Source organism: Phalacrocorax carbo, chromosome 29 (assembly GCF_963921805.1).
Source record: "Phalacrocorax carbo chromosome 29, bPhaCar2.1, whole genome shotgun sequence".
In the NCBI taxonomy this organism is placed as follows: domain Eukaryota; kingdom Metazoa; phylum Chordata; class Aves; order Suliformes; family Phalacrocoracidae; genus Phalacrocorax; species Phalacrocorax carbo.
This window is the reverse complement of record NC_087541.1, coordinates 718,378-741,002: the sequence shown is the minus strand read 5'-3', so window position 1 is coordinate 741,002 and position 22,625 is coordinate 718,378. Positions and strand designations below refer to the sequence as shown.

Sequence of the window (22,625 nt, the reverse complement as noted above, 5' to 3'; positions counted from 1 at the left end):
TGACTCCGGGGGGCGGGGCTTGGGGGGCGGGGCTTCCGGGGGAGGCGGCACCGCTCGGGCTCGGTTTCCCATCGGCCTCCGCGCTGGGGGCGGGGCCGTGACGTCACTTCCGCGCGCAGCCGCCTTCCGGTCGCGGCCCAGAACCCGCGAGTGTCGCAGCGTCCGCGTGCGAGTGCGGGGGGGGGGGAATCTGTGGGGCTGGGGGGGATCTGTGGGGCTGAGGGGGATCTGTGGGGCCGAGGGAGCCGGCGGGGGGCGGATCCGTGGGGCTGGGTGGGATCCGTGGGGGCGATGGGGATCCGTGGGGCCGAGGGAGCCGGGTGGGGGTGGATCTGTGGGGCCGAGGGAGCCGGGGGGGGTTGGATCTGTGGGGCCGAGGGAGTCGGGGGGGGCCGGATCTGTGGGGCTGAGGGGGGATCTGTGGGGCCGAGGGAGCCGGGGGGGGCGGATCCGTGGGGCCGAGGGAGCCGGGGGGGGTGGATCTGTGGGGCCGAGTGAGCCGGGGGGGGTGGATCTGTGGGGCCGAGTGAGCCGGGGGGGGGCGGATCTGTGGGGCCGAGGGAGCCGGGGGGGGCGGATCCGTGGGGCCGAGGGAGCCGGGGGGGTGGATATGTGGGGCCGAGTGAGCCGGGGGGGTTGGATCCGTGGGGCCGAGTGAGCCGGGGGGGGCGGATCTGTGGGGCCGAGTGAGCCGGGGGGGGGCGGATCTGTGGGGCCGGGGGGGGCGGATCTGTGGGGCCGAGGGAGCCGGGGGGGGGCGGATCTGTGGGGCCGAGGGAGCCGGGGGGCGGATCTGTGGGGCCGAGGGAGCCAGGGGGGTGGATATGTGGGACCGAGGGAGCCGGGGGGGGGGCGGATCTGTGGGGCCGAGTGAGCCGGGGGGGGGCGGATCCGTGGGGCCGAGGGAGCCGGGGGGGTGGATATGTGGGGCCGAGGGAGCCGGGGGGCGGATCTGTGGGGCCGAGGGAGCCAGGGGGGTGGATATGTGGGGCCGAGGGAGCCGGGGGGCGGATCTGTGGGGCCGAGGGAGCCAGGGGGGCGGATCTGTGGGGCCGAGGGAGCTGGGGGGGCCGGATCTGTGGGGCCGAGGGAGCCGGGGGAGCCGGATCCGGGGGGCCGAGGGAGCCGGGGGGGGGCGGATCCGTGGGGCCGAGGGAGCTGGGGGGGGGGGGGCGGATCTGTGGGGCCGAGGGAGCTGGAGGGGGGGGGCGGATCTGTGGGGCCGAGTGAGCCGGGGGGGGGGGGGGCGGATCCGTGGGGCCAAGGGAGCCGGGGGGGACCGGATCCGTGGGGCCGGGGGAGGTGGAGCTGTGGGGCTGCGGGAATTGTGGGGCAGGTGCATTTGTGAGGCAGCAAATTTGTGGGGCAGGCAGAGCTGTGGGGCAGGCAGGTCCATGGGGCTAGCAAATCTATGGGGCAATGGATCTGTGGGGCTGGGGGAGCTATGGGGCTGGAGGATCTGGAGGGCAGGCAGATCCAATCCATGGGGCAGGTGGAACCATGGAGCTGACAAACTTATGGGGCCAACAGATCTGTGGGGCTGGGGCAGTTCCTGGTGAATCCATGGGGCTGTGGGGGAGCGGTGGGGCAGGAGGAGCTGTGGGGCAGGCAGATCCGTGGGGCAGGCAGATCCATGGGGCAAGTGGAGCTATGGGGCTGGGGGGGCTGAGGGGCAGGCGGATCCGTGGGGTAGGTGGACCCATGGAGTTAACAAATCTATGGGGCCAACGCATGTGTGAGGCCGGGGGAGTGCTGAGTGAATCCATGGGGCTGGGGGGGGTGTGTGGGGCTGGGGGGGAGCTATGGGGCAGGGAGATCCGTGGGGTAGGGGGAGCTATGGGGTAGGTGGGTCTGTGGGGCTGAGGCAGCTGTGGGGCAGTGAGATCTGTGGGGCAGTGAGATCTGTGGGGCAGGCAGATCCGTGGGGCAGGTGGACCCATGGAGTTAACAAATCTATGGGGCCAACGCATATGTGGGGCCGGGGGAGTTCTGAGTGAATCCATGGGGCTGGGGGGGATGTGTAGGGCTAGGGGGGAGCTGTGGGGCAGGGAGATCCATGGGGCAGGCGGATCCGTGGGGCAGCGAGATCTGTGGGGCAGCGAGATCTGTGGGGCAGGCGGATCCGTGGGGCAGGCGGATCCGTGGGGCAGTGAGATCCGTGGGGCAGGCAGATCAGTGGGTCAGTGAGATCTGTGGGGCAGGCGGATCCGTGGGGCAGGTGGACCCATGGACTTAGCAAATCTATGGGGCCAACGCATATGTGGGGCCAGGGGAGTTCTGGGTGAATCCATGGGGCTGGGGGGGATGTGTGGGGCAGCGAGATCCGTGGGGCAGGGGGAGGTATGGGGCAGGTGGGTCCGTGGGGCAGTGGAATCTGTGGGGCAGGCGGATCCGTGGGGCAGGCGGATCCGTGGGGCAGGCAGATCCGTGGGGCAGCGAGATCCGTGGGGCAGGCGGATCCGTGGGGCAGGTGGATCTGTGGGGCAGGCGGATCCGTGGGACAGGCGGATCCGTGGGGCAGCGAGATCCGTGGGGCAGGCGGATCTCTGGGAGAGGGACGGGATCCGCGGGGCAGCGCCCCAGAGCGCCCAGGCACAGCGCCCCGCGCCGTGGGTCTGACCCCGCCCCGCCGTGGGTCTGACCCCGCCCTCCCCCCCCAGCCCCGCCCCCGCCATGTCGCGATTCTTCACCACCGGCTCCGACAGCGAATCGGAATCGTCCGTTTCGGGCGACGAATTAACGGCCAAACCGGCGGGCGGCAACTACAGCAAGTGAGGGGCGGGGCCGGGGCGGGGCGCGGGGCGGGGCCGGGGGGGGCGCGGCCGCCCCACCCACACCCCACACCCCCGCAGGCCGCTGCTGCTGAGCGAGGACGAGGAAGACACGAAGCGGGTGGTGCGAAGCGCCAAGGACAAGCGGTGAGCGGGCGGGGCCCGGGGCGCGGGGCGGGGCCGGGAGGGGCGTGGCAGGGCCCCGCCCACCGGCCCCGCCCCCCGCCGCAGCTTCGAGGAGCTGAACAACCTGATCAAGACGATCCGCAACGCGATGAAGATCCGCGACGTCACCAAGTGCCTGGAGGAGTTCGAGCTGCTGGGCCGCGCCTACGGGAAGGGGCGGGGCGTGGTCGACCGCGAGGGCGTGCCCCGCTTCTACGCCCGCATCCTGGCCGACCTGGAGGACTACCTCAACGAGGTGGGCGGGGCCGCGGGGCGGGGCTGTGGGGCGGGGCTGTGGGGCGGGGACGTGGGGCGGGGCTGTGGGGCGGGGATGTGGGGTGGGGACACGGGGTGGGGCTGTGGGGCGGGGATGTGGGGCGGGGACATGGGGTGGGGCTGTGGGGTGGGGACATGGGGCGGGGACATGGGGTGGGGACGTGGGGTGGGGCTGTGGGGCAGAGACATGGGGCGGGGACATGGGGTGGGGCTGTGGGGTGGGGACACAGGGTGGGGCTGTGGGGTGGGGACACAGGGTGGGGCTGTGGGGCGGGGACATGGGGTGGGGACATGGGGCGGGGACATGGGGTGGGGACGTGGGGTGGGGCTGTGGGGCAGAGACATGGGGCGGGGACATGGGGTGGGGCTGTGGGGTGGGGACACAGGGTGGGGCTGTGGGGCAGTGTAGGTCGGGGACATGGGGTGGGGCTGCGGGGCAGGGCTGTGGGGCGGGGACATGGGGTGGGGACATGGGGTGGGGACACAGGGTGGGGCTGTGGGGTGGTGTGGGGTGGGGCTGTGGGGTGGGGACATGGGGTGGGGCTGTGGGGTGGGGACATAGGGTGGAGCTGTGGGGTGGGGACACAGGGTGGGGCTGTGGGGCAGTGTGGGTCGGGGACATGGGGTGGGGCTGTGGGGCAGGGCTGTGTGGCAGGGACATGGGGTGGGGACGTGGGGTGGGGGTGTGGGGCGGGGTTGTGGGGGCGAGGACATGGGGTGGGGACATACGGCAGGGCTGTGGGGTGGGGACATGGGGAGGGGCTGTGGGGCAGTGTGGGGTGGGGCTGTGGGGTGGGGACATGGGGTGGGGCTGTGGGGCGGTGTGGGGTGGGGCCATAGGGCGGCGCCGTGGGGCGCTGTGGGGCGGGTCTGTTGGCAGGGGGTGCTGGCGGGACCACGGGTGGTGCCGCGGGGCGGGGGGCGATGGTGGGGCGGGGGGCTGGGGCGGGCCCGGGGGGGGCGGGGCCGAGGGGGCGTGGCCGGGGGCGGGGCGTGACGGGGCGTGGCCGCAGCTGTGGGAGGACAAGGAGGGGAAGAAGCGGATGAACAAGAACAACGCGAAGGCGCTGGGCACCCTCCGGCAGAAGCTGCGCAAGTACAACCGCGCCTACGAGGCCGCCATCGCCAGCTACCGGCAGGTGTGGGGCGGGCTGTGGGGCGGGGTGTGGGGCGGGGTGTGGGGCGGGGGGCGCGCGGGGCGGGGGGTGGGGGGCGGGGGGCGGGCGGTGGAGCAGGGGCTGGGGCGGGGGGTGGGTGCTGGGGCGGGGCATGAGGCGGGGCGTGGGGCAGCAATAGGGCAGGGGGTGGGGCGGAGGGTGGGGTAGATGTGGGGCAGGCCAGGGGGCGGGGGGTGGGGGAGGTTATGGAGTAGGAAGTGGCGTAGGGGGTGGGGTGTGGTGCAGCGTGTGGGGCGGGGGGTGGGGCAGGGGGTAGCGCAGAGAGTGGGGGATGCTGTGGGGCAGGCTTCTGGGGCAGACCATGGGGCAGGTGCGGGGTTGGTGTGGGGCAGGGCACTGGGATAGCTGCGGGGCAGGGTGTGGAGCAGGCTGCGGAGCAGATCTATGGGGCAGGCCGTGAGGTAGGGCTATGGGGCAGACTGCGGAGTAGGCCACGGGGCAGGTTATGGGGCAGGTGTGGGGCAGGCTGTGGGGCAGGCCGTGGCGCAGGTGTGGGGCAGGCTGTGGGGCAGGCCATGGCGCAGGTGTGGGGCAGGCTGTGGGGCAGGCCATGGCGCAGGTGTAGGGCAGGCCATGGGGCAGGCCATGGCGCAGGTGTGGGGCAGGCCGTGGGGCAGGCTGTGGGGCAGGCGTGGGGCGGGGGCAGCGGTTCCTCCCCCCACGGCGGCGCCGCCCGGCAGAACCCGGAGCAGTCGGACGAAGACGAGGAGAAAAAGAGCCGCGACTCGGAGGGTGAGGGGGGGGGGATGTGTGGGGTGGGGGATCTATGGGGCAGGGGTGGGACATGCGGGGCTGGGGGGGGCATGTGGGGCTGGGGGGGATTTGTGGGGTGGGGGGGATGTGTGGGGTGGGGGATCTATGGGGCGGGGGTGGGACATGCGGGGCTGGGGGGGGCATGTGGGGCTGGGGGGGATGTGTGGGGTGGGGGGGATGTGTGGGGTGGGGGATCTATGGGGCGGGGGTGGGACATGTGGGGCTGGGGGGGCATGTGGGGCTGGGGGGGTTGTGTGGGGTGGGGGATGTATGGGGCTGGGGTGGGACATGTGGGGCTGGGGGGGATGTGTGGGGTGGGGGACGTGTGGGGCTAGGGGGGGATGTGTGGGGCTAGGGGGGGACGTGTGGGGCTGGGGGGGACGTGTGGGGTGGGGGGTGTGTGGGGCCGGGAGAGGGATGATATGAGGCAGGGGATGTGTGGGGCTGGGAGAGATGTGTGGGGCGGGGGGGAGGGATCTATGGGGCTGGGCATGTGTGGGGCCAGGAGGGGGATGATGTGGGGCTGGGAGGAATGTGTGAGGCTGGGAGGGGTATGATGTGGGGCAGGGGATGTTTGGGGCCGGGAGGGGAATGATGTGGGGCAGGGGATGTGTGGGGCCGGGAGGGGAATGATGTGGGGCAGGGGATGTGTGGGGCCGGGAGGGGTATGATGTGGGGCAGGGGATGTTTGGGGCCGGGAGGGGGGTGATGTGGGGCAGGGGATGTGTGGGGCCGGGAGGGGGATGATGTGGGGCAGGGGATGTTTGGGGCCGGGAGGGGGATGATGTGGGGCAGGGGATGTTTGGGGCCGGGAGGGGGATGATGTGGGGCAGAGGATGTGTGGGTCCCGGAAAGGTATGATGTGGGGCAGGGGATGTGTGGGGCCAGGAGGAGGATGATGTGGGGCAGGGGATGTGTGGGGCCGGGAGGGGTATGATGTGGGGCAGGGGATGTTTGGGGCCGGGAGGGAGATGATGTGGGGCAGGGGATGTGTGGAGCCGGGAGGGGTATGATGTGGGGCAGGGGATGTTTGGGGCCGGGAGGGGGATGATGTGGGGCAGGGGATGTGTGGGGCCGGGAGGGGGATGATGTGGGGCAGGGGATGTGTGGGGCGGGTGGGAGGGGCTTGACCCGGCCCCGCCCCCCCCGCAGGCTCCACCTCTTCCTCGTCGGCCTCGTCGGAGGAGGATGAGGAGGGCGTCGGCGCCTTCCTCAGGAAGAAGGAGGGCGACGGGCGCGGGCGCTTCCTCAAGAAGGCGGAGGTGGGGGGGGGGGAGGAGGGGCGGCGGGGGGGAGGGGCGGCGCCGTGGGGCACCCCCTAAGCGCCCCCCACCCCCCCCCGGGCAGGCGGAGGAGGAGGAGGAGGAGGAGTCGGACGACGACGAAGATTGGGGCTCCTCGGACTCGGACACGGACTCGGAGTCGGACGAGGACGAAGGCAAATACACCTCGTTGGCCTCCAAGTTCCTGAAGAAGTAAGGGGGCGCCCCATAAGTGTGGGGCGGGGGGGGGGCCGCGGCGCCGCCCCCCAAGCTGTGGGGCCGCCCCCCAAGCTGTGGGGCCGCCCCCCGGCAGGGAGGAGGAGAAGAAGGGCGGGGAGAAGAAGCGGGAGGAGAAGGCGAAGAAGAAGCACGACCGCAAGAGCCGCCGCTACGAGGAGGAGGAGGAGGACGGCGAAGGCGAGTGGGAGAAGGTCAAGGGCGGGGTCCCGCTGGTCAAGGTGAGGGGGCGTGGCGGCGGCGGGGGGGGGCGGGGCCGTGGGGCGGCGCCCCCTAAGCGAGGCGTGGGGCGCGCAGGAGAAGCCCAAGATGTTCGCCAAGGGGACGGAGATCGACCACGCCGCCGTGGTGAAGAAGCTCAACGAGATCCTGCAGGCGCGGGGGAAGAAGGGCACGGACCGGTGAGGGGCGGGGCGGGGGGGGCGGGGCGGGGCGGGGCCGGGCGTGGCCCTGACGCCCGGCCCCGCCCCGCAGGGCGGCGCAGATCGAGCTGCTGCAGCTGCTGGTGGGCATCGCCGCCGAGAACGGGCTGGGCGTGGCGCTGGAGGTCAAGATCAAGTTCAACATCATCGCGTCGCTCTACGACTACAACCCCAACCTGGCCACCTACATGAAGGTGTGGGGCGGCCGTGGGGCGCGGGGGGCCTCTCCGGGTTGTTGTCGGTCCCTGGGGCGCTGTGGGGTGCTGTGGGTCGCTGTGGATCACTGGGTCGCTGTGGATCACTGGGTCGCTGTGGGTCACTGGGTCTCCGTGGGGCACTGGGGGTCTCTGGGGGTCGCTGTGGGTCACCCTGGATGGCTGGGGGTCTTTGGGGGTCGCTCTAGGGGTCACTGTGGGTCACTGTGGGTCACTGGGTGTCCGTGGGGCACTGGGGGTCTGTGGGGGTCGCTGTGGGTCACTCTGGATGGCTGGGGGTCTCTGGGGGTCACTCTGGGGGTCACTGTGGGTCACTGGGTCTCTGTGGGGCACTGGGGGTCTGTGGGGGTCGCTGTGGGTCACTCTGGATGGCTGGGGGTCTTTGGGGGTCGCTCTAGGGGTCGCTGTGGGTCGCTGTGGGTCACTCTGGATGGCTGGGAGTCTGTGGGGGCCACTCTGGGGTCACTGTGGGTCGCTGTGGGTCACTGGGTGTCCATGGGGCACTGGATGTCTCTGGGGGTTGCTGTGGGTCACTTTGGATGGCTGGGGGTCTCTGGGGGTCACTCTGGGGGTCACTGTGGGTTGCCGTGGGTCACTGGGTCACTGTGGGGCGCTGGGGGTCTCTGGGGGTCGCTGTGGGCCACTCTGGATGGCTGGGGGTCTCTGGGGGTTGCTCTAGGGGTCGCTGTGGGTCGGTGTGGATCACTGGGTCTCTGTGGGGCACTGGAGGTCGCTGTGGGGGTCGCTGGGGGTCGCTGTGGATCACTGGGTTGCTGCGGGTCGCTGTGGGTCACTGGGTCATTGTGGGGCGCTGGGGGTCTGTGGGGGTCACTGGGGGTCTCTGCGGATCACTGGGGGTCGATGTGAATCACTGTGGGGCATCTGGGGGTCGCTGGGTCTCCGTGGGGCACTGGGGGTCTCTGGGGGTCTCTAGGGGTCGCTCTGGGGGTCACTATGGGTCGCCGTAGGTCACTGGGTTGCTGTGGGTTGCCGTGGGTCACTGGGTTACTGTGGGTCACTGTGGGGTGCCGTGGGTCTCTGGGCGCCACTGGGGGTCACTGGGGGTTGCTGTGATTCACTATGGGGCATCTGGGGGTCGCTGGGTCTCCGTGGGGCACTGGGGGTCTCTGGGGGTCGCTCTGGGGGTCACTATGGGTCGCCGTAGGTCACTGGGTTGCTGTGGGTTGCCGTGGGTCACTGGGTTACTGTGGGTCGCTGTGGGGTGCCGTGGGTCTCTGGGCGCCACTGGGGGTCACTGGGGGTTGCTGTGATTCACTATGGGGCAGCTGTGGGTCTCTGGGGGCTGCTGGGGGTCGCTGGGTTGCTGTGGGTCACTGGGTCAGCGTGGGTCTCTGGGGGTCTCTGTGGGTCTTTGTGGGTGACTGCGGGGCACCGTGGGTCTGAGAGCGGCGCCGTGGGGCAGCGTGGGGCGCCGCGAGGCGGCCGTGGGGCGCCGTGGGTCTGACGGCGGCGCCGTGGGGCAGCCGGAGATGTGGCAGAAGTGCCTGGGCTGCATCGAGGAGCTGCTCGACGTCCTCTTCGCCCACCCCGAGATCTTCATCGGGGAGAACATCGTGGAGGAGTCGGAGAACCTGTCCAACCCCGAGCAGGTGGGCGGGGCGGGGGGCGGGGCTCGGCGGGGCGGGGCCCGGGGGCGGGGCTCGGCGGGGCGGGGCTCGGCGGGGCGGGGCTCGGGGCAGGAGGGGGGAGTGTTGGGAGGTAATTGTGGGGCTGGGGTGGGGCACGTGTGGGTCTCTGGGGGTCGCCTGTGGGTCTTGGGGGGTCACCTGTGGGTCTTGGGGGGCGCCTATGGGTCTCTGGGGGTCACCTATGGGTCTGTGGGGGGCACTTATGGGTCTGTGGGGGCCACCTGTGGGTCTTGGGGGGCCACCTGTGGGTCTCTGGGGGTCGCCTGTGGGTCTTGGGGGGTCACCTGTGGGTCTTGGGGGGTGCCTGAGGGTCTCTGGGGGGCGCCTGTGGGTCTTGGGGGGCACCTGTGGGTCTCTGGGGGGCGCCTGTGGGTCTTGGGGGGTCACCTGTGGGTCTTGGGGGGCGCCTGTGGGTCCGTGGGGGGCACCTGTGGGTCTTGGGGGTCACCTGTGGGTCCGTGGGGGTCACCTGTGGGTCCGTGGGGGACACCTGTGGGTCTTGGGGGGCACCTGTGGGTCCGTGGGGGGCACCTGTGGGTCTGTGGGGGGCACCTGTGGGTCCGTGGGGGGTCACCTGTGGGTCTTGGGGGGCACCTGAGGGTCTCTGGGGGGCGCCTGTGGGTCTTGGGGGGGCACCTGTGGGTCTTGGGGGGCACCTGAGGGTCTCTGGGGGGCGCCTGTGGGTCTCTGGGGGGCGCCTGTGGGTCTTGGGGGGTCACCTGTGGGTCTTGGGGGGCGCCTGTGGGTCTCTGGGGGGTGCCTGTGGGTCTTGGGGGGCACTTGTTGGCTACAAGGGAGCACCTGTGGGTCCGTGGGGGTCACCTGTGGGTCTTGGGGGTCACCTGTGGGTCCGTGGGGGTCACCTGTGGGTCCATGGGGGGCACCTGTGGGTCTTGGGGGGCACCTGTGGGTCCGTGGGGGGCACCTGTGGGTCTGTGGGGGGCACCTGTGGGTCCGTGGGGGGTCACCTGTGGGTCTTGGGGGGCACCTGAGGGTCTCTGGGGGGCGCCTGTGGGTCTTGGGGGGGCACCTGTGGGTCTTGGGGGGCACCTGAGGGTCTCTGGGGGGCACCTGTGGGTCCGTGGGGGGCACTGAGGGGTCTCTGGGGGGCACTTGTTGGGTACAAGGGAGCACCTGTGGGTTCGTGGGGGGCACTGAGGGGTCTCTGAGGGGCACTTGTTGGGCACAAGGGAGCACCTATAGGTCCATGGGTGTCCCCATTGATCTGTGGGGAGCCCCCATGGGTCTGTGCGGGAGCCTCTATGGGTCTGTGGGGGAGCCCCCGTGGGTCCGCGCGGGTGCTGCTGTGGGTCTGTGGGTGCCGCTGTGGGTCTGTGGGGGAGCCCCCATGGGTCTGTGGGAGCCCCTATGGGTCTGTGGGGGAGCCCCCGTGGGTCCGTGCGGGTGCTGCTGTGGGTCTGTGGGTGCTGCTGTGGGTCTGTGGGTGCTGCTGTGGGTCTGTGGGAGCCCCTATGGGTCTGTGCGGGTGCCACCTTGGGTCTGTGGGTGCCGCTGTGGGTCCGTGGGAGAGCCCTTATGGGTCCGTGGGAGAGCCCTTATGGGTCTGTGGGAGCCCCTATGGGTCTGTGGGGGAGCCCCCGTGGGTCCACGTGGGTGCCGCTGTGGGTCTGTGGGTGCTGCTGTGGGTCTGTGGGAGAGCCCTTATGGGTCTGTGGGAGCTCCTATGGGTCTGTGGGGGAGCCCCTATGGGTCTGTGGGGGAGCCCCTATGGGTCTGTGGGAGCCCCTGTGGGTCTGTGGGGGAGCCCATATGGGTCTGTGGGAGCCCCTGTGGGTCTGTCGGGGAGTCCCTATGGGTCTGTGGGTGCCCCCATGGGTCTGTGGCTGCTGCTGTGGGTCTGTGGGGGAGCCCCCATGGGTCTGTGGGGGAGCCCATATGGGTCTGTGGGAGCCCCTGTGGGTCTGTGGGAGCCCCTGTGGGTCTGTGGGGGAGCCCCTATGGGTCTGTGGGAGCCCCTGTGGGTCTGTGGAGGAGCCCCTATGGGTCTGTGGGAGCCCCTATGGGTCTGTGGGGAAGCCCCCGTGGGTCCGCGTGGGTGCTGCTGTGGGTCTGTGGGTGCCCCCATGGGTCCGTGGCTGCCGCTGTGGGTCTGTGGGGGAGCCCCTTCGGGTCCACAAGAGCTGCCATGGGTCCGTGGGAACCCCTATGGGTCCGTGTGGGAGCCCGCATGGGTCCGCGCCGGCCGCCGTGGGTCCGCGCCGGCCGCCGTGGGTCCGCGCCGGCCGCCGTGGGTCACACCCCCCGCCGCCGCCCCCCAGCCCCTGCGCGTGCGCGGCTGCATCCTCACCCTGGTCGAGCGCATGGACGAGGAGTTCACCAAGATCATGCAAAACACCGACCCCCACTCGCAAGGTCCGGCCGCGCGCGCACGCACGCAGTGGGGCACGGGCGTGGGTCGCGCCGGCGGGGAACCGCCCCCGCCCCACGGCGTCCGCGTGCCCCACAGAGTACGTGGACCACCTGAAGGACGAGGCGCGGGTGTGCGCCATCGTCGCCCGCCTCCAGCGGTACCTGCAGGAGAAGGGCACGACGGAGGAGCTCTGCCGCGTCTACCTGCGCCGCGTCCTCCACACCTACTACAAGTTCGACTACGGCGCCCGCCGCCGCGACCCCCGGGGGGCCCCCGAGGGCGGGGGGGAGGAGGAGGAGGAGGAGGAGGAAGGCTCGGCCGCCCTCATGGAGCGCCTCTGCAAGTACATCTACGCCAAGGACCGCACCGACCGCATCCGCACCTGCGCCATCCTCTGCCACATCTACCACCACGCCCTGCACAGCCGCTGGTACCAGGCGCGCGACCTCATGCTCATGTCCCACCTGCAGGACAACATCCAGCACGCCGACCCCCCCCGTCCAGGTGGGGCCGCCCCACGGCCGCCCGGCGCGGGGCGCGGGGGGGGGGGGGAGATGGTGTGTCGCGTCGGTGTGGGGCGCGGGGGGGGGTTGTTGGGGTGAAGCTGGGACCCACAAGTCACTACGGGGGGATATTGGGGGGATATTGGGGCGTCCCTGGGACCCACAAGTCCCTACGGGGTCCCTATGGGGGGATATTGGGGTGTGCCTGGGACCCACAAGTCACTACGGGGGGATATTGGGGGGATATTGGGGTGTCCCTGGGACCCACATGTCCTTATAGGGTCCCTATGGGGGGATATTGGGGTGTCCCTGGGACCCATAAGTCCTTATGGGGTCCCTATGGGGGGATGTTGGGATGCCCCTGGGACCCACATGTCCTTATGGGGTCCCTATGGGGGGATATTGGGGTGTCTCTGGGAGCCACATGTCCTTATGGGGTCCCTATGGGGGGATATTGGGGCGTCCCTGAGACCCACATGTCCTAATGGGGTTCCTATGGGGGGATATTGGGGTGTCTCTAGGACCCACATGTCCTTATGGGGTTCCTATGGGGGGATACTGGGGTGATTGTGGGACCCACAAGTGTCTGGGGGGGGATATTGGGGTGAAGCTGGGACCCATAAGTTACTATGGAGGGATGCTGGGGTGAATGTGGGACCTGTGAGTGTCTGGGGGGGGGATATTGGGGTGTCTCTGGGACCCACAAGTCCCTACGGGGTCCCTATGGGGGGATGTTGGGGTGGTTTGGTGCCTCCCAACCCCCCCCAGGGCACCCTGAGCCCCCCCAAACCCCCCCATGGAGAGCCCCGAGGGACCCCCCTGAACCCCCCCAAGGCCCCCTAGAGCACCCTGAGCCCCCCAGACCCCCATGGGGAGCCATTGGGTTCCCTCAAGGCCCGTCGGGTTCCCTCAAGGCCCGTCGGGTTCCCTCAAGGCCCGTCGGGTTCCCTCAAGGCCCGTTGGGTTCCCTCAAGGCCCGTTGGGTTCCCTCAAGGCCTGTTGGGTTCCTTCAAGGCCCGTTGGGTTCCCTCAAGGCCCGTTGGGTTCCTTCAAGGCCCGTCGGGTTCCCTCAAGGCCCGTTGGGTTCCCTCAAGGCCCGTCGGGTTCCCTCAAGGCCCGTCGGGTTCCCTCAAGGCCCGTCGGGTTCCTTCAAGGCCCGTTGGGTTCCCTCAAGGCCCGTCGGGTTCCCTCAAGGCCCGTCGGGTTCCCTCAAGGCCCGTCGGGTTCCCTCAAGGCCCGTTGGGTTCCTTCAAGGCCCGTCGGGTTCCCTCAAGGCCCGTTGGGTTCCCTCAAGGCTCGTCGGGTTCCCTCAAGGCCCGTTGGGTTCCCTCAAGACCCGTTGGGTTCCCTCAAGGCCCGTCGGGTTCCCTCAAGGCCCGTCGGGTTCCCTCAAGGCCCGTCGGGTTCCCTCAAGGCCCGTTGGGTTCCCTCAAGACCCGTTGGGTTCCCTCAAGGCCCGTCGGGTTCCCTCAAGACCCGTCGGGTTCCCCCAAGGCCCGTCGGGTTCCCTCAAGGCCCGTCGGGTTCCCTCAAGGCCCGTCGGGTTCCCTCAAGACCCGTCGGGTTCCCTCAAGGCCCGTCGGGTTCCCTCAAGGCCCGTCGGGTTCCCTCAAGGCCCGTCGGGTTCCCTCAAGGCCCGTTGGGTTCCCTCAAGGCCCGTTGGGTTCCCTCAAGGCCCGTCGGGTTCCCTCAAGGCCCGTCGGGTTCCCTCAAGACCCGTTGGGTTCCTTCAAGGCCCGTTGGGTTCCCTCAAGGCCCGTCGGGTTCCCTCAAGGCCCGTTGGGTTCCCTCAAGGCCCGTTGGGTTCCCTCAAGGCCCGTCGGGTTCCCTCAAGGCCCGTTGGGTTCCCTCAAGGCCCGTCGGGTTCCCTCAAGGCCCGTCGGGTTCCCTCAAGGCCCGTCGGGTTCCCTCAAGGCCCGTCGGGTTCCCTCAAGGCCCGTTGGGTTCCCTCAAGGCCCGTTGGGTTCCCTCAAGGCCCGTCGGGTTCCCTCAAGACCCGTTGGGTTCCCTCAAGGCCCGTCGGGTTCCCTCAAGGCCCGTCGGGTTCCCTCAAGGCCCGTCGGGTTCCCTCAAGGCCCGTTGGGTTCCCTCAAGACCCGTTGGGTTCCCTCAAGGCCCGTCGGGTTCCCTCAAGACCCGTCGGGTTCCCTCAAGGCCCGTCGGGTTCCCTCAAGGCCCGTCGGGTTCCCTCAAGGCCCGTTGGGTTCCCTCAAGACCCGTTGGGTTCCCTCAAGGCCCGTTGGGTTCCCTCAAGGCCCGTCGGGTTCCCTCAAGGCCCGTCGGGTTCCCTCAAGGCCCGTCGGGTTCCCTCAAGGCCCGTCGGGTTCCCTCAAGGCCCGTCGGGTTCCCTCAAGGCCCGTCGGGTTCCCTCAAGGCCCGTCGGGTTCCCTCAAGGCCCGTTGGGTTCCCTCAAGGCCCGTCGGGTTCCCTCAAGGCCCGTCGGGTTCCCTCAAGGCCCGTCGGGTTCCTTCAAGGCCCGTCGGGTTCCCTCAAGGCCCGTTGGGTTCCCTCAAGGCCCGTTGGGTTCCCTCAAGGCCCGTTGGGTTCCCTCAAGGCCCGTTGGGTTCCCTCAAGGCCCGTCGGGTTCCCTCAAGGCCCGTTGGGTTCCCTCAAGGCCCGTCGGGTTCCCTCAAGGCCCGTTGGGTTCCTTCAAGGCCTGTCGGGTTCCCTCAAGGCCCGTCGGGTTCCCTCAAGGCCCGTTGAGTTCCTTCAAGACCCGTTGAGTTCCTTCAAGACCCGTTGGGTTCCCTCAAGGCCCGTTGGGTTCCCTCAAGGCCCGTTGAGTTCCTTCAAGACCCGTTGGGTTCCCTCAAGGCCCATTGGGTTCCCTCAAGACCCGTTGAGTTCCTTCAAGGCCCGTTGGGTTCCTTCCCCACCACCTTGCCTTGCCCCCGCCGTGTCCCCCAGCCCCCCCCCTCCCCCCAGGCCACCCTGAGCCCCCCAACCCCCCCACGTGGAGCCATAACAGCCCCCCACCCCCCCCGCAGATCCTCTACAACCGCACCATGGTCCAGCTGGGGATCTGCGCCTTCCGCGAGGGGCTGATCAAGGACGCGCACAACGCCCTGCTGGACATCCAGTCGTCGGGGCGCGCCAAGGAGCTGCTGGGGCAGGGGCTGCTGCTGCGGAGCCTGCAGGAGCGCAACGCCGAGCAGGAGAAGGTGGAGAAGCGGCGGCAGGTGCCCTTCCACATGCACGTCAACCTGGAGCTGCTGGAGTGCGTCTACCTGGTGGCGGCCATGCTGCTGGAGATCCCCTACATGGCGGCCCACGAGTTCGACGCCCGCCGCCGCATGATCAGCAAGCAGTTCCACCACCAGCTGCGCGTCGGCGAGCGCCAGCCCCTGCTGGGTGCGGGCGGGCGGGGGGCGCGCGCAGACACCCCGCCCCGCCCCGCCCGTGTGCCCCGCCCCCCATCCCCCCCCCAACCCCGTCCCCCCCACCTTGTGTCCCCGCCACGTCCCCCCACCGCGTCCCGCGCCTTGTGCCACCCCATTATCCGCCCCGTCCCCCCCTTATCCCCCCCTTATCCCCCCCTTATCCCCCCCTTATCCCCCCTTATCCCCCCTTATCCCCCCCTTATCCCCCCAGCCCCCCCTTATCCCCCCCTTATCCCCCCCTTATCCCCCCTTATCCCCCCCTTATCCCCCCCTTATCCCCCCCAGCCCCCCCTTATCCCCCCCTTATCCCCCCCAGCCCCCCCTTATCCCCCCCTTATCCCCCCTTATCCCCCCCTTATCCCCCCCAGCCCCCCCTTATCCCCCCCTTATCCCCCCCAGCCCCCCCTTATCCCCCCCCTCATCCCCCCCTTATCCCCCCCTTATCCCCCCCTTATCCCCCCCTTATCCCCCCCTTATCCCCCCCCTTATCCCCCCCTTATCCCCCCCTTATCCCCCCCTTATCCCCCCCTCATCCCCCCCCTTATCCCCCCCTTATCCCCCCCTTATCCCCCCCTTATCCCCCCCTTATCGCCCCCATCCCCCCCTTATCCCCCCCCTCATCTCCCCCCTTATCCCCCCCCTTATCCCCCCCCTTATTCCCCCCTCATCCCCCCCCTCATCCCCCCCATCCCCCCCCTTATCCCCCCCTTATCCCCCCCGTTATCCCCCCCAACACCCCCTTTCCCCCCTTATCCCCCCCTTATCCCCCCCTTCCCCCCCTTATCCCCCCCAACACCCCCTTTCCCCCCCTTATCCCCCCCCAACACCCCCTTTCCCCCCTTACCCCCCCCCAAACGCCCCCTTATCCCCCCCCAACACCCCCTTTCCCCCCCTTATCCCCCCCCAACGCCCCCTTATCCCCCCCCAAACACCCCCTTTCCCCCCCTTATCCCCCCCCAACGCCCCCTTTCCCCCCCTTATCCCCCCCCAACACCCCCTTTCCCCCCTTATCCCCCCCCACGGCCCCTTATCCCCCCCCCCCGCCCCCCCGCCCCCCAGCTGACCCCCGCCCCCCGCAGGGCCGCCGGAGTCGATGCGGGAGCACGTGGTGGCGGCCTCGAAGGCGATGAAGACGGGGGACTGGCGCTCCTGCCACCGCTTCGTCGTCAACGACAAGATGAACGGCAAAGTCTGGGACCTGTTCCCCGAGGCCGATAAAGTGCGAGCCATGCTGGTCAGGTCCGTGGGGCGGGGCGGGGGGCGGGGGGGGAGGGGCAAGGCCGTGGGGGGAGGTCATGGGGGGAGGGGAAGGTCGTGTGGGGAGGGGGAAGGTCGTGGGGGGAGGGGGAGGGTCGTGGGGGGAGGGGAGCGCCATGGGGGGAGGGGAGCGCCATGGGGGGAGGTCGTGGGGGGAGGGGCAAGGCAATGGGGGGAGGGGCAGGGTTGTGGGGGGACGGGGAAGGTCGTGGGGGGAGGGGAAAGGTCGTGGGGGGAGGGGGAGTGATGTGTGGGGAGGGGAGCGCCGTGTGGGGGGAGGGGAGCACTGTGTGTGGGGAGGGGAGCGCCATGTGTGGGGAGGGGGAGCGCCGTGGGGCAGAGGAGGGGAGCGCCGTGTGTGGGCAGGGGGAGCGCCGTGGGGCGGAGGAGGGGAGCGCCGTGGGGCGGAGGAGGGGAACACTGTGTGTGGGGAGGGGAGCGCCATGTGTGGGGAGGGGGAGCGCCGTGGGGCAGAGGAGGGGAGCGCCGTGGGGGGCAGGAGGGGAGCACTGTGGGGCGGAGGAGGGGAGCGCCGTGGGGGGCAGGAGGGGAGCGCCGTGGGGCGGAGGAGGGGAGCGCCGTGGGGGGCAGGAGGGGAGCGCCGTGGGGGGCAGGAGGGGAGCGCCGTGGGGGGCAGGAGGGGAGCGCCGTGGGGCGGAGATGGGGAGCGCCGTGGGGCGGAGGAGGGGAGCGCCGTGGGGCGGAGGCGAAGCCCCGAGGGCCGACGTGGCGCCTCCCCCCGCCAGGAAGATCCAGGAGGAGTCGCTGCGCACGTACCTCTTCACCTACAGCAGCGTCTACGACTCCATCAGGTGACGGGCGGGGCCGGGGCGGGGCGCGGGGCGGGGCCGGGGCCTCTTTGACTCCTCCCCCTTCTCTCCCCGCCCCCCCCCAGCATGGAGATCCTGGCGGAGATGTTCGAGCTGGACCTGCCGACGGTTCACAGCATCATCAGCAAAATGATCATCAACGAGGAGCTGATGGTGGGGCTGGGGGATGGAGGGCGGGGCCGGGCGGGGCCGGGGGGGCGGGGCCTCACCGCGCCCCGCCCTCCCCCGCCGGGCAGGCGTCCCTGGACCAGCCGACGCAGACGGTGATGATGCACCGGACGGAGCCGACGGCGCAGCAGAACCTGGCGCTGCAGCTGGCCGAGAAGCTGGGCAACCTGGTGGAGAACAACGAGAGGGTCTTCGACCACAAACAAGGCTCCTACGGGGGTTATTTCCGGGGTCGGTGCCACGCCCCTGCCCCGCCCCGGCCCCGCCCCGCGGCCCCCGGCCCGCGCCTCACCCGCTTTCTCCTCTGCCCCACAGATCAGAAGGACGGCTACCGCAAGGGCGACGGCGGCTACCTGCGCCGCGGCGGCTACCGCCAGCAGGAGCGCGGCTCCAACTACTGAGCCCCGCCCCGGATTCGGCCACGCCCCAGCGGCGGCCACGCCCCAGCGGCGGCCACGCCCCCCCCTCCCCCCCCCCCGCTACAATAAAGCAGCCGTTCGGCCTCACCGACCCCTCGCCGTGGGGAAAGGGGGGGGGGGGGGTTAATGAGTGACGATGAGGAGGGGCGAAGGGTTTAAGGGCCGCCCCGCGGGCAGCGGCGACCTTTGAGCGGCCGCCATGGGGCAGGAGCCCGGCGGCGGGGCCGCCGTGGGGCGCCCCACGGCGCCGGGAAAGCCCTTGGATTTTGGGGACGGGCGGGCGTTTCGGTTGAAGAGCGGGCGGGAGCTGGCGCGGGCGCTGCTGGTGCTGCGGCTCTGCGCCTTCCCCCCGCTGGTGCGGCACGCCGGCGCGGTGAGAAACCCCCCCGTCCCGCCCCACAGCCCTGCCCCACGGCGCCGTGGGGCGGCCGCCGAGCCTCCCCTCCTCCCCCCCCCCCCACCCAGATCCTGGCGGTTTCGCGGCGGGTCCTGGGAGCACGGCTGTGGGGCGGCCTGTTGCGGGCGACTTTCTACGGGCAGTTCGTGGGGGGCGAGACCCCCGACGAGGTGGTGGCGGCGGCGGGGCGGCTGCGCGCCGTGGGGCTGCGCCCCATGTTGGCCGTCCCCACCGAGGAAGACGTGGGGCAGGAGAAAGACGGGTATGTGGGGCGCAAAGGCGGGTCCGTGGGGAGCAACGGCGGGTCCGTGGGGGGCAAAGGCAGGTCCGTGGGGAGCAAAGGCGGGTCTGTGGGGTGCAAAGGTGGGTCCGTGGGGCGCAAAGGCGGGTCCGTGGGGTGCAAAGGTGGGTCCGTGGGGCGCAAAGGCGGGTCCGTGGGGCGCAAAGGCGGGTCCGTGGGGCGCAGGGATTTGGTGGGGGAGGGGCTTTAAGAACGCCGCCCGCCCCACTTCTTCCCCCCCCCCCCCCAATATATGTGGGTCAGGGAGGAGTGGTACGAGGCCAACTGTGGGGCGGCGCTGGAATGTGTGGGGCTGGCGGCGGCCACCGGCCCCCACCCCATGATGCAGGTGAAGGTGACGGCCCTGATGAGCGCCCGCCTCTGCGTGAGTTGGGGGCAGCCCCCTAAACAAAAGGGGGGGGGGTGGGGCGCGGTTATGGGGCTCTGACCCCACCAAGGGCGCCCCACATCCCGCCCCATAGGAGAAGGTGTCGCGGCGGTTGGCGGAGCCGGCGGCCGAGCTGACGCTCGAGAGGGGTGGCGGCGGTGATGGGGGGGGAGGTAAGGTTAGCCCCGCCCCCCCCGAATTTTTAGCCCCTCCCCTTGTTAAGCCCCACCCAAGACAAAAAAAAAACCCGCCTAAATTTGACGCGAAGTGGTCAAACGGGGCGAAACCGCCTCAAAAATCCCGCCGCAGGCCCCCGCCTTCCCCTGCCTGACGCCGGAGGAGAACCGGCACTTCGGGGTCGCGCTCCGGCGCTTGGAGGCGGTGGCCGGGGTGAGCCGCGGGGACGCGCGGCCGTGGGGCGGGCCGTGGGGCGGGCTGTGGGGCGGGCCGTGGGGCGGGGTGTGGGGCTCCGGGCCAACGCGGGCGCCCCCGCAGCACGCGGCCGGCCGCGGCGTGAGGGTGCTGGTGGACGCGGAGCAGAGCTACGTCAACCCGGCGCTGAGCTTGGCGACCTTGGCCTTGATGACGCGGCACAACCGGGGGTCGCCGTGGGTCTGGAACACCTACCAAGCCTACCTGCGGGTACGGCGGGGCGGGGCGGGGCTGGGGCGGGGCTGGGGCGGGGCTCAGCCGGACCCCGCCCCCCGGCAGGACGGGCGGAGGCGGCTGGCGGCGGACGCGGCGGCGGCGCGAGGGCGCGGCGCCTGCTTCGGGGCCAAACTGGTGCGCGGGGCGTACCTGGAGCTGGAGCGGCGGCGGGCGGCCCGGACGGGGGGCGCCGACCCCGTGCACTCCCACCTTGGACGACACCCATCGCAGGTGACCCCCCTGTAGAGGGGTAGGGGGTGCGTAGGGGGGGGTTTGGGGGCGCTCTGACCCCCCCCCCCCGCCCCCCGCGGCAGCTATGGGGAGTGCCTGGAGGTGGCCCTGGCGCTGGCGGCGCGGGAGGGCGAGGCCCGTGGGCGTCATGGTGGCCACCCACAACGAGGCGTCGGTGCTGCGCGCCGCCCGGAGGTGGGGGCGTCCCCCACACCCCCCCCCCCGCCCCCAGGTCTCCACCGGGGACCCCCAAAGCCCACCTGAGACCCCCCAAACCCCCCCTGACCCGCCCCAAGTGCCCCCAACCCCCCCCGACCTGCCCCAAATTCCCCTTAACCCGCAACAAATCACCCCCGACCCGCCCCAAATTCATCGTGACCCGCCCCAAATCCCCCCTGACCCGCCCCAAATCCCCCAACCCCCCCGACCCGCCCCAAATTCATCGTGACCCGCCCCAAATCCCCCCTGAACCCCCCAAATCCCCCCCTGACCCGCCCCAAATTCATCGTGACCCGCCCCAAATCCCCCCTGACCCGCCACCAAATCCCCCCTGACCCGCCCCAAATCCCCCCAACCCCCCCCGACCTGCCCCTAATTCCCCTTAACCCGCCCCAAATCCCCCCTGACCCCCCCAAATCCATCTTAACCCCACCCAAATCCCCCTAACCCGACCCAAATTCATCTTAACCCACCCCAAATCCCCCCTGACCTGCCCCAAATCCCCCTGACCCGCCCCAAATTCCCCTAACCCCCCCCAAATCCCCCCCTAACCTGCCCCAAATCCCCCTTAACCCCACCCCAAATCCCCTTAACCTGCCCCAAATCCCCCCCGAACCCCCCTAAGTCCCCCCGACCCCTCCAAATCCCCTAACCTGCCCCAAATCCCCCCTAACCTGCCCAAATCCCCCTGACATGCCCCAAATTCCCCCTGACCCCCCCAAAATCCCCCCTAACCTGCCCCAAATCCCCCTGACCCCCCCCAAATCCCCCCTGACCCCCCCTAAAACCCCGCTGACCCACCCCAAATCCCCCCTAACCCCCCCCAAATCCCCGCCTGACCTGCCCCAAATCCCCCCTAACCTGCCCCAAATCCCCCCTGACCCGCGCCAAATCCCCCCTGACCCCCTCAAATCCCCCTTAACCCCCCCAAATCCCCCCTAACCCGCCCCAAATCCCCCCTGACCCCCTCAAATCCCCCTTAACCCACCCGAAATCCCCCCCAACCCCCCCCCCAAATCCCCCGCTAGGATGGAGGAGTTGGGGATCCCCCGTCAAGGCGGCGGCGTCTGCTTCGGGCAGCTCTTGGGCATGTGCGACCACGTCTCGCTGGCGCTGGGTAGGGCGGCCCCCCCTGACCCCCCACCCCTGACCCCCCCCCACCCCGGACCCCCGCCGGGACCCCCGCCCTCGGGTGACGGGTCCGGGGGGCGCAGGGGAAGGGGGTTACGCCGTGTACAAGTCGGTGCCGTACGGGGCGGCGGAGGCGACGCTGCCCTACCTGGCGCGGCGGGCGCAGGAGAACCGGGGGGTGCTGGGGGGGGCCCGCCGGGAGCGGGGGCTGCTGGCCCAGGAGCTGCGGCGGCGCCTGCTGCGGCGGCCATGAGACCCCCCCCCCCCACACACACCCACCCACCCGCCCGAACGCGCGGCCGGACCCCCACGGAGCGCCCCGAAGCACCTCCGGAACCTGCCTGGAGCCCCCCCTAATCCTGCCCCAAAATCCTGGCCCAAACCCCCCACCCGACCCCCCCCCGGCACCCCAAACCCCCCATGAAACCCCCCGACCCCCCCCCAACACGCCCCAACCCCCCCCAGCACCCCACAACCCCCCCGACACCCCCCCAAATACCCCCCTGACACTCCCAACCCCCCAGAAGCCCCCCCGACACCCCCACCCCCCCAGACCCCCCAATACCCCCGACACCCCCAACCCCCCGACATCCCCCCGACACTCCCACCCCCCCAACCCCCCCGAGACCCCCCCCGACACCCCCACCCCCCCCCAGACCTCCCCCGACACCCCCTGACCCCCCAACCCCCCCAGACCCCCCAATAGCCCCCTGACGCCCCCAACCCCCCAGACCCCCCCGACACCCCCTGACACCCCCAACCCCCCCAGACCCCCCCGAGACCCCCAAATACCCCCCTGACACCCCCAACCACCCCAAATCCCCCAAATACCCACCCGACACCCCCAGCCCCCCCAGACCCCCCAAATCCCCCCGACACCCCCAAGCCCCCCCAGACCCCCCGACACCCCTGACACCCCCAACCCCCCCAGACCTCCCCAATACCCCCCCTGACGCCCCCAACCACCCAAATCCCCCCCTGACGCCCCCAAGCCCCCCAGACCCCCCAACACCTCCAAGCCCCCCCAGACCCCCCAAAATCCCCCCCTGACCCCCCCAAATCCCCCCGACCCGCCCCAATACCCCCGACACCCCCAACCCCCCAGACCTCCCCAATACCCCCCTGACGCCCCCAAATCCCCCGACCCGCCCCAATACCCCCGACACCCCAAGCCCCCCGAGACCCCCCAATAAACCTGCGGAGGCTCCACGCGCGGGCGCGGCTCTTGGGGGGCGCCGGTGCCTCAGGGCACAAAATGGCCGCCGGCGCCTCAGGGCACAAAATGGCGGCCGCCGCCCTCCCCCCGCCCCAAAATGGCGGGAAGGGGCGGGGGGCGGGGCTAAGCGGGAGGGGGCGGGGTTTGAGAGGAGATGTGGGGGGTTGGGGCGGGCTTTAAGGGGAGGGAGGGGTTTGAGGAGAGGTGGGCGGGTTTAAGGAAGGGGGCGTGGCTTGAGGGGTGGGGCGGGGACTAAGGG

The 22,625-nt window shown here is 71.0% G+C and overlaps 2 protein-coding genes across 2 annotated transcripts; both read left to right on the top strand.

Moving 5' to 3' along the window:
- Positions 1-78: 78 nt before the first annotated feature.
- On the top strand, positions 79-17,945 carry LOC135318302 (eukaryotic translation initiation factor 3 subunit C-like). The gene is made up of 20 exons (XM_064475475.1): positions 79-166; positions 2,661-2,771; positions 2,853-2,918; positions 3,003-3,192; positions 4,226-4,351; positions 5,071-5,122; positions 6,296-6,405; positions 6,491-6,618; positions 6,719-6,863; positions 6,940-7,043; positions 7,117-7,258; positions 8,764-8,889; positions 11,208-11,301; positions 11,396-11,790; positions 14,778-15,153; positions 16,262-16,421; positions 17,186-17,251; positions 17,335-17,422; positions 17,506-17,668; positions 17,753-17,945. The coding sequence occupies exons 2-20, from the start codon at positions 2,674-2,676 to the stop codon at positions 17,836-17,838; spliced, it is 2,715 nt and encodes a 904-aa protein (XP_064331545.1). The 5' UTR covers positions 79-166; positions 2,661-2,673; the 3' UTR covers positions 17,839-17,945.
- Positions 17,946-18,040: 95 nt separating this feature from the next.
- On the top strand, positions 18,041-21,410 carry PRODH2 (proline dehydrogenase 2). The gene is given in 11 exon segments (XM_064475472.1): positions 18,041-18,229; positions 18,322-18,515; positions 18,798-18,918; positions 19,231-19,311; positions 19,417-19,563; positions 19,633-19,776; positions 19,778-19,800; positions 19,884-19,938; positions 19,940-19,995; positions 21,048-21,136; positions 21,234-21,410. Coding segments are annotated over 11 exon segments (1,254 nt in total). The 5' UTR covers positions 18,041-18,055; the 3' UTR covers positions 21,404-21,410.
- The last annotated feature ends 1,215 nt before the right edge of the window (positions 21,411-22,625 follow it).